The sequence below is a fragment of the Thunnus thynnus genome, chromosome 14 (genome assembly GCF_963924715.1).
Source record: "Thunnus thynnus chromosome 14, fThuThy2.1, whole genome shotgun sequence".
In the NCBI taxonomy this organism is placed as follows: Eukaryota; Metazoa; Chordata; class Actinopteri; order Scombriformes; family Scombridae; genus Thunnus; species Thunnus thynnus.
This window is the reverse complement of record NC_089530.1, coordinates 9,737,970-9,752,308: the sequence shown is the minus strand read 5'-3', so window position 1 is coordinate 9,752,308 and position 14,339 is coordinate 9,737,970. Positions and strand designations below refer to the sequence as shown.

Below are 14,339 nucleotides of genomic sequence, written 5' to 3'. Positions count from 1 at the left end.
AAAGGGTGGGAGAATGTCTGAAATAGTCGACTATCAGCAGGCTTATACACAAAGCGTACAACCGGTGAGTCAGACTACGTTGTTTGTAGCATTGATGCTGCTAAGCTAAAGAGTGCATTCAAGTCTCAGTCCTAAAAGTGTTTTGTTACTTGTAGGAGTTTCTGAAGTGTCGTGTAACATGTTTTTCTCCAAATGTTGAAAGTAGAAATGTGGGATTTACATTCTGTTTTAATGGAAGTATTTCACTTTTATGGGAGAAAACGTTTCAAGGATGAGGACTTTCTTTCTCCTCGCATTACTAGTATCTCAGGGACACTTTCCTAACAGGACAAGCATGTGTTGTATCTTCAACACATATTTTTCCAAAAACAGGCATTGGAAAATAATTATAATCAGGGTTATCTTATATTCGGGCCAATGCAGTATTACTGATAGGAATGATGGTCAAAACTACGAAATTAAGACCTAATTTATAAAAAAAAAACTGGAATTACCCTTTAATACACTGAGTTAGTCCTGAGCTATGATGATAGAAAGATGTTACATGTGTCTAAAATAAACAAGGACTATTTGTTTATTTTTGTGGAGGGCTACTGTTTCAGAGTCTCTTTGAATGATATGCTTGATGGCTTAAAGTCACATTGGTATAGACGTGGTGACACCGCCAATATATCTCTGTTCCAGAGTGCAGCCATGCATCAAGGAGGAAGGGAAAAGCAAAGTGTATCACCACCGCTACCACAGGGTCCTTTTGTGTGACGGGTTGGTACACGGGAGAATGAGAACAATGTAATTCTTCTGGTTTAATGGAGAAAGAAAGCTGCGACTGTGACCTTGTCTTAGCTGGAGACAGAATTCTCCTTTCCCGTCCTGTCCTTCTACTGAGGACGCTGCAGAGTCATCAGCATCAGACAGCAAACAAAGCCTCCCTGCCAACACATGCTCTCGTCCAGAGACATCACACCAGCTGGACTCGGGGGGAATCTCTCTGGCACTCTCACTCCATTACCGCTACTGCTGACAGCAGCTGAGACATCGGACTAGTACATGTAGAATACAAACAAGCAGAGACTGGATTTTCTTTTTACACACTATCAAATAAATCTTTCTGAAAAGATGCACAGAGCTGCAGTCTAGAGTGTACTAGCTGTGCGCAGGTGCAGCAGATGTTGATTTGTTGACCGGTGAGAATCTCACACTGCCATGTACTCCTTTTCCACATTTCTCAGAGGCAGGGGATTTATTTTTAGGGAACAAACAAAACATGAAAACACTGCAGTTGTTACAGACAAGCTGAGGTATTTGTGTGTGTGGTGGGTGGGCTGTAGGCATTCACCTCTCCTGCTTCAGCGCGTACTCCAGCATTTTGATCCTCCTCACAAGGTCTTTCTTCAAATTCTCCTGGCCTTTCCTCTCCCCCTGCAGGAAGGCGATTTGGGCCTGAAAACACAAAAATAGGATTGTCAGGTCACATTTTAAAGTAGTAAGAGATATACAGTAGTCGCTTTTATAAATATAGTCAATGTTTCTGGTTTCTTGGCATCTTCATCCAAGATATGAGCTTCCTTGCAACAAACACTTCAAAGACAACCTCCACGAGGCAACATCTGACAGCAACTACTTCTGTTGAGACAGAAATAGGATGGTGTCAAATCAATATGCGTGGCATGATGGGAAATAAAAAGCCAATCTGTACTTTTCTATTTTAATCTAACCTACTCGCTCTCCCACACAACTATCAGCCCCCCTCCCCCCAAATCCTCTCCCTCTGCACACCACTGTCTCTCTTCAGTAACAGGCAGCAGCTGTTGACGCACTCAGTCTGAGTCAGCATTACATTACATTACATTACATTGCTGGGTACCCCCCCCGCCACCACACACACACACACTCTCACATGCTCGCGTGCACATATTCATACACATTTGTAATGAGCGTGCTGGGGCTTGCTCACTATATAAATCACGCTGAGCAGATGACACATTGAGTAAAACTTCAACTATCTTACAGCAGGATCAGATAAGATTGTCATCACCACAAAATATTACAGGCAAAACTACAAAGGAGGGAAAAAAAGACAGATAAGATCAAATACTCTGTGGAAAATCTAACGGCCAACTAAGCTAGACTAGTTAGCTTTCAACAGGACTAGTTTATCAGGTTTCTCTTTTCTCCATTAATTACATTTAACTACAGCTTTATGCTTAATGTGGTATAACAAACTCAATTACTATGAGTACCATGATGGAGCATCAAAATTGGTCAGAAAAAGTCGGTAAATTAGCTTTTGCTACATCTAGCTGCGACTGCACTCCAGCTACCCTCAACTAGCTAAAGCTGCTTATTTTTCACAATTACGACTTTATAGTGAGGTATAAAGAAATACTGAAATGTTGGCCCGCTTGTAATAGTCTGAAGAACAGAGATAAATCAAAACTGAACTCAACAAAATCTGTCTGCACAGTCTGTTCAGTAATTTAGAGGTTACAGAAAGGTGAAGACTGCCAAAAGGCTCTGGAAGCGGCTGAAGTCTCTAAAGGCTGCGCTGTTTACAGAAAGGAGGATAAGCATGCTGTTATTTCCATTTCAACACTACTTTAGAGTCCGTCTCAGTTGTTGTAAATCACCAACAAGACAATGAGCATAAGTGGTGGGCTTCAGTACTCTGCTTTTAAAAGAGAGATGACAGTTGAATGCAGTGCGATACTTATTTTGGATTAACACATAAAAACAAACAAATCAGCACAGAGGAGCAAAGATGGGATGACACAGATCCACTGGAAAAATGATGAAATGAGAATAGCACCATCAGCCAAAAATCTCCTTTCTAACATCAAAAAGGAAATTGAAACTTTCTCTTTTAAATTATTTGAATTCTACAAACTACATGTTAACATCCCCAAGAGAATGAAAACAGACTTGATTCTCTGTGTTTCACTCTACATGCAGAGGATGGTGCGAGTTTGAGTGGGCTGGATCACAGTTTCACACAGATAGCAAGTAGCGCTGCTGCTGCTGCTGCCTGCAACAATGAGTCACGACAGCACTTCAATCTGCCTCATATTAACAACAGCATTTCTTATCATCCACAGTTCTCCGCACAAGAACTCAGATCGACCTGCCTGCTCCGACTCCACACTGACACGGTCCTCGCTCGGACCTTAGACCCAGGCTAGTTATGTGTAGAAAGAAATAATGCTAAATAACAGCACTGAGTTAAGTTGGCAACAGTCTGCACGCATAGAGGCCAACAACTGACGCTCTTGAAAAGGTACGTCAGCACAGCATGTGTATCACAATTGGATCTACAATTCCTTATTCATCCTGTTTCATGTGCGTCTACTTTCAGCTGGATCCATACTAATGCATTTTGGATTGACAGCACTGTTAACAACGTTTAGTATGCATCTGACTTCCCACATCCTTGAGCCCGTATTACTGAGCGTTGACACAGAAAGAACAAACAAGAATGAAAGGTTGTGCCCAAAAAAACAATCATCCGAAAAGGCCTCTGGTACGTTTATAAGCTCAGTTTCAGTGACTTGAAGCAGGGCAGATAATAAATAGAGAAAATGTCAGCAAAGCCACAGAACACAAGGAACAGTGTGTAAGCTGTTAATTTTTTACCTGATGAAAAATATTGATTTATCCAGCGAGGTAGATTACAGAAGTTTTTTTTTTATTTACTTCCCAATATGATAGGAGTAAAGGGCGCTGTAGATAACTAACAACTTGCTCACATGCAATAACACATGGATAGCTTTGTGCTTTTCGAAGGATAGCAGAGGAGGCACATAGTTAAAGGGGCACAAATAAGGCATTAGGAAAATATTGCATATGGAAAATTATCAGTGTTTGAATAGGGCCAGACTGAGTGGCTCCCAAAATAACTTACTCTGGCTAAAGTGGCTCTGATCCAAATATCAGGAAATGTCAGGACCACTGCCTCTGGGTGTTCAAATTGTATCACATGCAACTGGGTGACCGAATCTTCAAATACCTCACTATGCTAATTGCAGAGCTATTTTCCATTAATCGTCTCTTGATGTCCGACTGAACACAGTCAATCTTTCTGGCTCAACTGTTAAATGATGCAGAGCAGAAAAAACAACAAATTTCCAACAAAAGGGCACCGAAAAAGTACCGAGGTTTCTTCTTCATCTCACTTATTTTGACAATGAGAGCTGCACATTCAAGTCATACCTCAAGAATGACAAAAAAAAACAACCAAGTGAAAGAAGAGCCGCATTCAACAGATTACCTCACATATCAAAACACAGAGATTGCACAGTTTTCACAGTAGATGAAACTGTACATGTGTGTTGATTGAGATAGCGAGGACCGTTCACTTCCTTATCCACATGAAGCGCTGGCCCAGGGACCCATGGCATTCTGCCGTGCCAGAGATAGAGAAGAGTGCAGCTCTGTGAATCTCTGGCTCGCCATCTCTCCTCCATCAAACATTAACCTTGGGAGGAATGCAATGAGTCAACTCGGTCCATAAAGAGACACAGGAAGCATTTAATTCCAGGCCTCACACTGACTGCATTATTGGGCTGCTGGATAAGGGCTCCTTAGTCTGTCTGAGTAAGAGACATGCAGAATGGGGCATCCATCTACAGCGCAGAGCTTTTCAGAGACAGGAAAAGGAGGCAGCAGAGATAGGCTAATGGCTAGGGAGGAAAATAACCAGCCACTCGCTAAATTCTGGTAAGCCGAGGTAAGAAAATTGGTCTCAATATCTGCTGCTTTGGCATATAGTCTGTCCAAGTTTGAAAGTCAATTTTCCACTCTTAATTAAATTAGTAGAACAAGGCAAAATGGATAAGGCAGCAGCTTCCAGCTGTTTAATTACAATCTGAGACGCTTTTAAAGACAGAAACACATAAAACTGCGTAAACAAACAGATATTCAAACGACATAGTTCAGCTCTTTTCAATAAAAAAAGGCAATTACTAAAAAGAGATATACATTTTATGCCCTTTCTCAGCGCCATTTAGCTTGACGTGAGATGAATTGGCAACAAACAATTGTATTAAGCAGGAGAGCAGTTTTATTTCTTAATTTTTATAGTTGTGTGTCTCTGGCGTGACTTTGTTATAGTGTCAATCATCATTATTTAAACACGCTGTTGGCAGTGGATTACACAGAGCACAGGAGCGAGATGAGAGTAATTCCACTAAATTACGATGTCAACGTTTATTTTCTTTTTCAACACGATTTTCAGCTAAAGTATGATTGACTATTTATATCTTAAAATGACCTCAAAGTCTGATAAGTGTGAGTTCCAGACATGTTTTCTTCCAGACTTGGTCTGCGTCATCGAAAAAGACATCTACAACACAATGAGGCCATTTAATCTCAACAGAGTGAACACTGAAAAATCTTACAGCAGCAAGACTGAGCTCACTCCATTTGTACAAAGAAATTCAGTGGATACAACCTCAGGGCTCGCACACAAACAAAATGGTCACACACGCTGGCCCTTCGGCTCCGGTCCGGACAGAACAAGGAAAAGGGGGCTGGTGTAAATCTCACATTTACAATGCAAACAACCTTCCTTTCAATGAACACCGGGTTTACCCTCACAGTTACCGCAAACCAATGAGCACCGTGATGGCCGACCTGATAACTAGCCAAGTACATTCCATGCATGCCATTACACTAGTAGCAACAGAAAAAAAAAAGAGCAGCAAAACAACACAAGCACGGCAGAGGTGCTGGGCTGTATGCACTACTGTAAAGTAGTACAGCTTGTACTTTCTATTTGTTAATAGAAAACATCATCACGGACCAATTGAACTCCTTTACAGTCAGAACAACAGTAATCCAGATACGTTAAGTCTTGAATCTTTAATCACCAATCAGTCCTAAACGCTGGTCAATTTATGTTCTGATCACCTTAAAGATTATATTTACTCATAACTGTATTTTAAATGGCTTTTGTCCGTGGTCAGAAAATCAATGATATATGAAGTGAAAATCCAAATGTAAACATGGCAGTCTGTCCGTCCTCGTAAGGACAACAGACATTATTATTATTGTTTAGACTATATCTAGTTTGCTGTTTATACATTGGTCTGGCTGATTCATCTCATAAAATACAATGACATTTTTTAAGGTATTTGGAATAAGCTTCCAAAAATACTTACACATATTAAATATCCCACATTCAGACAGTAAAGCAGTGTAAGAGATTGCTGCTTCTGTTAGATTTCCTTTCACTTGCAGGATTTATAGAGAGCAGTGTTGGTAAGGTTGGGCCAAATAGATAAAATACTCCATCACAATATACATTTTTATCACAATATGGATATACTGTGTATCATAATATAATACAGCTTCTGGAAGATCAATTGATAGACTGTTTTGGATAAAATAACCACTCAGGAATATCAGATTTCAGGTAATCTGGCATATTAAATACCTGACAAATGTTCATCATTGCATTGATGAAAGAAATCATAAAATCCAATATATTCACAGAGCAATGTGTAACATTTCCTGGAAAAATCTCTGATGGTAGACAAATTTGTATCATCTCATGCTATACACTGTCAATGACCCCTGGTAAGGCTGAGTTTAGGTGGATTATCCTTACTCTCCTGAAGGAATTTCAACAATTATTAACTCCAGTTTCTCATCCAGCTATCCCTTCACCTCCTTCTTAGCTCAAGGTGGTGAGGGCAATTCAAGTGTCAGCACAAAAACTAATGGTCCTTCCACAACCGCATTCAGTCTCAGAGGAAACCTGGAAGGTGCCAAAGATAGCGATCGTATCTACAAATATTACACAATCATCTGACTGACTGTCGGGTGTGGATTTCAAACAAACTGCTGTGTTTAATCCACTGCTCAATTTTGCTCTTCCTGATCCCTGACAGCAATGTGAAATACCGAGAAATACTGTGATCATGGCTGGAGCTCACCCCTTTAAATGCAGACACTGCACATCGATCCACACTGATGTCTGTGAGCGTGGATTAAGGGTGAGCTGCTCAAACTGTGATTTAATAAAGATTTCTGCTCTATTATCGAGAACGAGCAGAGCCGTATCTTTTACCTCATACGCATAAAACAGAACAAAAAGCCTTATAATGCGAAGAAATGCTGACAAAAACACATCACTGTTTTTCTAAGCCTTTACAGAGACACAGATTTGCTGTTTTCATCTCATCATGACTTTCCACTTGAGCTTCACTTTGCACTTTGCCATCACAATGCTCATGTCAAGTTCACACTGCAGTGTTATGAGGGGGTGCAAACAAAGGCAGTATGTTGGGCTTCTTTGGGACTAGGGTGCTGCATCCCATGTTGCCGCATCAATATTACATAAGGCTCATGGCATGCGCACACACACACTCACGCATGCAAGCGAAGAGCTAAATTTTTCAACATCAGCATTTTCTCTGACAACTAGGTTGTGTGACTGTAAGGTGTGGTCTTGGCAGAACCATGTTGAAAATAACCTTAAATAATTGTATTAATGTCTCCTGTAGATACTTTAGCTTTCAACAACTTGGCGATGTAGCTGAGAGGATTTGAAATAAAAATAATTTAGTAAAAAAATTTGTAGGTCTGACTATATTTCTTATATATGTGATCTTCTGTTCAATAACAAGCCAGCATCCACAACAATGTGTATAAGTATAGTTTGTTACAGGAGTGATCTTACATTGATGTGGGTAAGCATCTCTGGCAGAGCTAGAGGTGCTCCATTTCAGAATATGAAATGAGTGAAATAGGACAGGCCCAGCAGACAGAGACTGGTTTTCTTCCAATAAAAGGCGGTCAACACCCAAGAGTGGCAGCAAGGAGGCAGCTGGTGCCCTTTGGCCTCTTCAGTGTGTGTGTGGCACCGCAAGATAGAAAAGCTCAGTACCATCTCCATTTTCAATACTTATCTGGCATGTAAGGGATGTCAGACAAGCTCTCTAGCTTTAGGTGACTATTACTTCTTACAGGCTTCTTAAAGAGCATTTTCACTTTCTAATAAGCATACATCCACAGATCAGCAAGAATGATTATTCTTTAGCATTAAGAGACGTGGGGTTTTGAAGTTGATACTGGTAACTCAAGACAAGAAAGTACCTGCTCAATTTTCATACGACACAGAATGATGCAGGTGGGGCAATTCTGCTCTATGACTTTGAAATCAGTTTTTTTCAAATGAAAAAAACCCCCCAGAAAACCCATCATCAGCTGTTCCTGTTTTAACAGTTTAACCGTTTAAACATGTCAAAGTAAAAATTAAGAAACATAGAAGAAATAAGAGAAAAACAGAGAAACAAATTGCACCAAAACAATAAAATTATATACACAGAGGAGGACATACAATGTCTACACAACTCTACACAAAAAAAACCTAATTCTCTTACCATGTACTTTAAAGGGAAACTTGAGGATTTTTCAACCTGGACCCTATTTTCCCATCTTTTTGTGTCTAACTGACTATTGGGAATGACAATTTTTGAAATTGGTCCAGTATTGAGCAAGAGTGCTTCAGCCAGCAGCCATGAAACGGTCTGCAATGTAATCGGACAGGGCTACAGCACACAGTCAATGTACGTCCACTAAAAGTACTTGTTTTTGTCACTGACAGGCTCAGATTGTTATTATAAGTGTCTGCCAACATTATGGAAAGGTCCATACAGAGAAATAAAACGTTTTTATTTACCTTCCACTTAATCCCATCTGTTTGTCATTGTGTCTGACCAAGTCTCACTCAAGGAGAGGTCTCATTCTGAAATCTTGCAAGAGTTGAGTTGTTGTTGGACAGCTAACTAATCAGCTAAATATTAAGCCATGACTTTGAAAATCCTTTAGATAACACTAAGCAAGGCTATCTGTACTCCAACACAACAAACTCCTCCCAACACTCCTCTCTCCGACTCTCACTCACGTTTCCACCGTCCGGACTCCTGATGAGCAGGCTGGCACCTTGTATGGCAGCCTCTGCGTATGAATGTGTGAATGTTGGCATGTAGTGTAAAGCGCTTTGAGTGGTCAGAAGACTAAAGAGGCGATATATAAAAATACAGCCCATTTACCCATTTACATCACATCATATCACCACATCAAATTAGGACAATAGCAATTTGATCTGGTGAGCAGGGTTAAAATGAACTTTGTTTAACTCATGTTCAAATTTTACCAGCCACTCAATAGATTACCATTGTTTTTTGGCTAGTGAGTGTGGCAAATCTACCAGCCACTTGCATATTTTATCAGCATTTGGCTGGTGGCTGGTGCTAATTTTGTGCCCCGATGGTGAGTGCACAAATTTACAACTCTGACAGACTGGTGACCTCGGATTTACTGTAAAACCAGGGAAGGAAGGGAACTTTGCGGCACAATCAGGCAGCTGTCCCACACACCCACGTAGACAGATGAAGGCTGTAAGTGTGAATGAAGGAAGGAGAAGGGGAATTAACAGGCCAACAACTCAGCTCTGCAGCCAGGAGAAAGGCTCTATGTGCTGCATGAGTCCAACAGGGATAGTTCACCAAAGGACCACTCTTTACTTAATAAACATGGCTGCTTTTAGGCACACAGGAAAGCAAGGAAAACACAAACCCTTTTAACTCCTCACTATTATCTGTACACAGTGAATATTTGATTGTACTGCTATAACTGTCTTTGTGTCTCTGTGGAATATTACTGCAGTCTGTCAAACCTATGACTTAGGATGGGGTTTTCTTTGTGGTCTACACCACAGTTACATGAGAAAGAATGTGAGCAGTCGTGAAGCTTTAGTTTCTATGTGAACACGTACAGCTCTTAACATTTGCGACCTCTAAAATTTCTGTGTCAATATCCGAGAGCAACATTACTGACAACAGTGCATATATTCTTTCTGAGGGAGCGTGTCCTCTGCTTTTTTTTGTGCTTTCCCACTCTGAGGCGCACACTGAGAAGGCAAGCAAAAATAACTGCAGCTTGGGGGTGGACGAAGTATCGACTGAGGAATGACGGTGACACCCATTTCTGAATTTCTGAATGCCACGGTATGAGCATGTGTACAGTATGTTTGTGCATGGCTCAGTCCTTCTTATTCCTGCACCATTAAGCTAAATATGCCCCAGACTTTGCTATTAGTAAAAATAAACATGAGATCACAATTATAAATCATCTAACTGAAGCAGGGTAATTCTAGGCTGCTCCACGTCGTTTCTGACATGCAGAGAAATAGTCGAATAACATGAACCACACTATAGTATTGCTCATGTTAAAAGGTTTTCCATTAGAAATAAGAGGGTTTCTATCTGGTGAGCTGGCCCACTTTTCAATGTGCAGCCACAGGGAGCCACCTTACACCCTGCGTCACCTTCAACCTTCTCTTGGTGTCAAATTATGGCCTCTGACAGATACTTCTGGCAAGGAGATACCCCACGGAGCAGGGATTTCCCCATAACTGGAGGACTGATGAAGCACACTGGAGCACTGCCTGGCCCATACATGGTGTAACTAGACTCAACCTCGGCCATGAGGCCTGGAGACGACCTGTGTGGCTGGGTGATATCATTTAAATCAATACCACAATATTAATAAGAATATTCTTTCTAATAGATATACATTTCAATATGGCAAGGGTATGCAAAAATGATCACATTTCAGTAAAATACAATGAACTTCCCTCCACTGTTATGTATTACATCAGAAATCTCTGCAGAAGTGTGTTTTTAAATTATAATTTGCTTGAAATCTTTTGGTCAACAGAATATTTTTAATTAACAACTTATCAGCATAATGCAATTCCAGTAATAACTGCTACACAATAATATTAAATTATCTCCCAGCCCTACAAAACAATGCTTTAAAGTCAACAACAGCATGCTGTGTATACACCGCTAATCAAAAATAAATACACTTGACTGGTGTGTGCCACTAATCTGACTTGAAACCAATACAACAAATCCACCTGTTTCAGTTCCACTGAGCGCTAAAACAATTAGTCTATTAATTGTTCAGGCATCTGACAGGAAAATAAATCAACAACCATTTTCATAATCGAATTAATGTCTGAGTCATTTATCAAGAGAAAATGCCAAACATTCGCTGATTGTAGCTTCTGAAATGTGGGGATTTGCTGTCTTCCTTTGTTTTATATCATTGTAAACGAATATCTTTTGAGTTTTGGTCGGATAAAACAAGCAATTTCAAGATGTCACCTTGGGCTCTAAAAACTTGTGATGGGCATTTTTGCTATTTTCTTGACAATTGACAATTTAAATGGACTAGATTTACATTGTGCTTTACAGTGTGCCTCTCATTCACCTGTTCACATGCATACTTACGCATCAATGTGAGCTGCCACACAAGATGCTGGCCTAACCATCAGGAGCAATCTGGAGTTCAGCGTCTTTCCCAAGGACACTTCGAACCGTCAACCCTGTGATTAGTGGACGACCTACTCTAAACCACAGCTGCCCTAGAATAATCTAATTCTTAAAAATTAATGCATTAATCGAAAAAATATTCAATAAATAAAACAGATCGTGAAAATAACTATAAAATAACATACCACAGACTAACTAGAGCTGTAACCTTTCACCATCACAAGTAAGCAAATCAGATTGATTGAGTCAATCAATTGATTATCAATGACCACTCAGCTGGAGTCTAATCATGAATGACAGCGGCCTATGCATTACACAGTATCGCCACGGCAGCGGCAGGAGTACACAGCATGTACAGTACTGTTTCTGTGCTGCTCCACTAGAGAGGAGTGGCTCTGAGCATGACCTAACAGGCTGGCTGGACGACATTCCTACAAGCCCTGGGGTTTGCCTTCCTCCCAAAAACAGCGACATAACACACAGCTTCAATTGTCTTCCACGCAATGTCTATGCAACCAACAAGAAAAATAAAAAATAAAAAAAATCCTAGTGTTCACTGGGTTGTGAAATCGCTTTAAGTGCATTCTTAATGGGCTTTTATCTGAAACCATGACTGTAACCTTCCTTAAACATGCAAGATGAAATGCCAGCTTGATTCTGTGATTGAAACAAAAGTGTGTGACCGCGATGATGATGAAGACTATGAACCGTATGTTGCAGAAAGGATTAAAAAAAGAACACGCTGCAGATGCTTCATGGTGTCTTCCATAAAGGCTCTTAGCTCCACTGGAACTTTTCATTATTCATACATGCCTTTTTACATTCATTTAAATGACTTTCTAACTTTCCCTCCTCACTATGGTCCCTTCACTGGAAGCTACTCCATCCATCAATATCTTCTATAGGTAAGAGTGCCGTATATGTTTGCAATAAGTATACATCCCCCGAGGACACTACAAGGTTACAATTCCATGTGGATTATTTAAGCTTTTCAATACTCATCATTATTGTTCCAGTATGGTGCAGGACTAGCACAGGAAGATATTAAAAAACAGTTAATGTTCACAGCTTAGAAAACAAAGCATTAGTTCTTGAAAATTCAATTCGGATTCACAGGCAACAAGAAAAACAACGACTCAAATTGAGCGCGCACCATTTTGCCGCCACAAACAAACCAGCCAATAAGCCATTTAGCAACCTAACTGTGCTTTGCCGCAGTTGCTGCTGCTTCGCTGATAAGCTTGCTTCATGACAGCAGACAGGAAGCTTAATACATGGGCCAGACGCAGAGAGCTGCAAGAGCTGATGAGTCAAAACCCTACTACAATGATCGGTGTATACGTCACCAATGTAGAAACAATGCAGTGTCTCCCTCTCCTCTCTTTGTTAGCTGAGGTCAGTGTGTGGATGGAGCTGCCTGCTGTCAAAAGTCAGCGTTGGGTTCTTGTCTAAAACCCAAAAACTGGCCCCCCAAAAACATTTTCAACTCAACATTAGACATAAGGACTCAAGCTAAATAGTAATGACAATGCCAACTCAAAGCCTGGCCAAAAAAATGGTCTGGCATAAGGTTTCAGAAGTCATTTTCCCTGTGTGCAGATTATTAAGAGTCCAACATGTAGACTGCTGCAGACAGTTTCTACTCAGCTAAAGCCACATACATACCAGTTATAGGGCTATAACTATTAACCATTACTTGAATCAACTGGAAAAAGAAAACAGCCAACAGGGGTCGGCACCTTCACCTGAAAATATAGTGAGCTTCCATAAAGTGAAATCAAACATGGCAAAAGAATAAAGAGTTATACAAAACAAAACTTGACAGAAAGGGAGTTAAGATTCTGATTTCAGGAAACCCCAACAAAACAAGGTTTACAGAGTGAACTTGGGTCTTTCACATCTAGTTCAGCTGGTCTCCTCCATGGAAAATCCTCATTCACAGCAGGAAAAACTTCTGCCTCCTTACAATTTATCAGTAGCTGAATTTTTAAAATTGCTTGACAGTTGAAAAAAGACCCATTAAAGCACTGTGACCTTTACCAAAGACAGCATTTTTTTATTTTCCCCATCATGAGTGGCAGTGACATGGCATCTAGTATATTATGATAGCATTCATAAACAAGACATACTGACTCCATAGTCTCTTATATGGTGTATGCTGTCTATCAGAAGTGACAGCTATAAAGAGATACAAGCATTTAATAACAGTACTACCTTTCCTCCAGCTCACTGTCATTTTTTCTGGATTAGAAATAAAATGCAATGAAAATTGCAAAGCTAAATGTTACACATACAATGTGGCTAGCGCTACACTAACAACTCTATAGATTTTGCTAATAAATATAGCTGTTAGTAAGTCGTTTAATTAAGCCTACACTCTAACATATTACCACACTCTCAAGCCTTCTCAGAAAGCCAGCAAGCAAGTTTAGTGGTTTCAGTCGGAGTAAAAAGGTCGCTATACCGTCGTGCAGCGCCTTTAGCTCCTAAGCTAAAGCTAACAAGCTAGCATGGTAACAAGAACAATCAAACACAGAAACTGAAAGCGAGTTGCTAGAAAGGAGCAGTATCGTGCCCCGGTAGTGTCACTAATGTGCGGTCGTGTGGTGTTTTTCACCTGTAATTCGGCCCGCTCCACCTCCCATTGTGCCCTCTCTACTTCGAAACGGGCCCATTCGTGCTGCAGGAAGTGCAAGATCCCCGGGATACTGTATTGCGCCCTGGCCGCCTCCCCAGCGTCGCCATCGGGCAACGGTCCTTTCCCAGCGCCGGGTAAAACCGAGTTGTTATTGTTGTTGAAGAACACGCCGGGCCCCGCCTGTTCGTCCATGGCCGGGCTCGGTGGAAAGCTTTGTCCGTTGTCTCGCTGACTCTGGGTGCTGGATACAAACGGAAAAAGCAAAAGGCTGTCGACGGCGGTCCGTCTGCTCTGCTCGAAGGAATGAACTCAGTTTCTGACAGCTAGCTGTCATTGGATGACGTCACTAACCGCGGCCACGC

General features: G+C 40.8%; 1 protein-coding gene across 2 annotated transcripts in view; it reads right to left on the bottom strand.

Moving 5' to 3' along the window:
* LOC137196814 (striatin-like) overlaps window positions 1-14,314 on the bottom strand; it is a 30,400-nt gene extending 16,086 nt beyond the window's left edge. For both annotated transcript variants that reach the window (XM_067609706.1, XM_067609707.1), the window contains exons 1-2: window positions 13,957-14,314; window positions 1,337-1,440 (exon numbers count right to left, since the gene is read on the bottom strand). In XM_067609706.1, coding sequence (XP_067465807.1) covers window positions 1,337-1,440; window positions 13,957-14,169 — 317 coding nt within the window. In that variant the 5' untranslated portion in view covers window positions 14,170-14,314. The remainder of the gene's footprint in view (window positions 1-1,336; window positions 1,441-13,956) is intronic.
* Window positions 14,315-14,339: the final 25 nt, after the last annotated feature.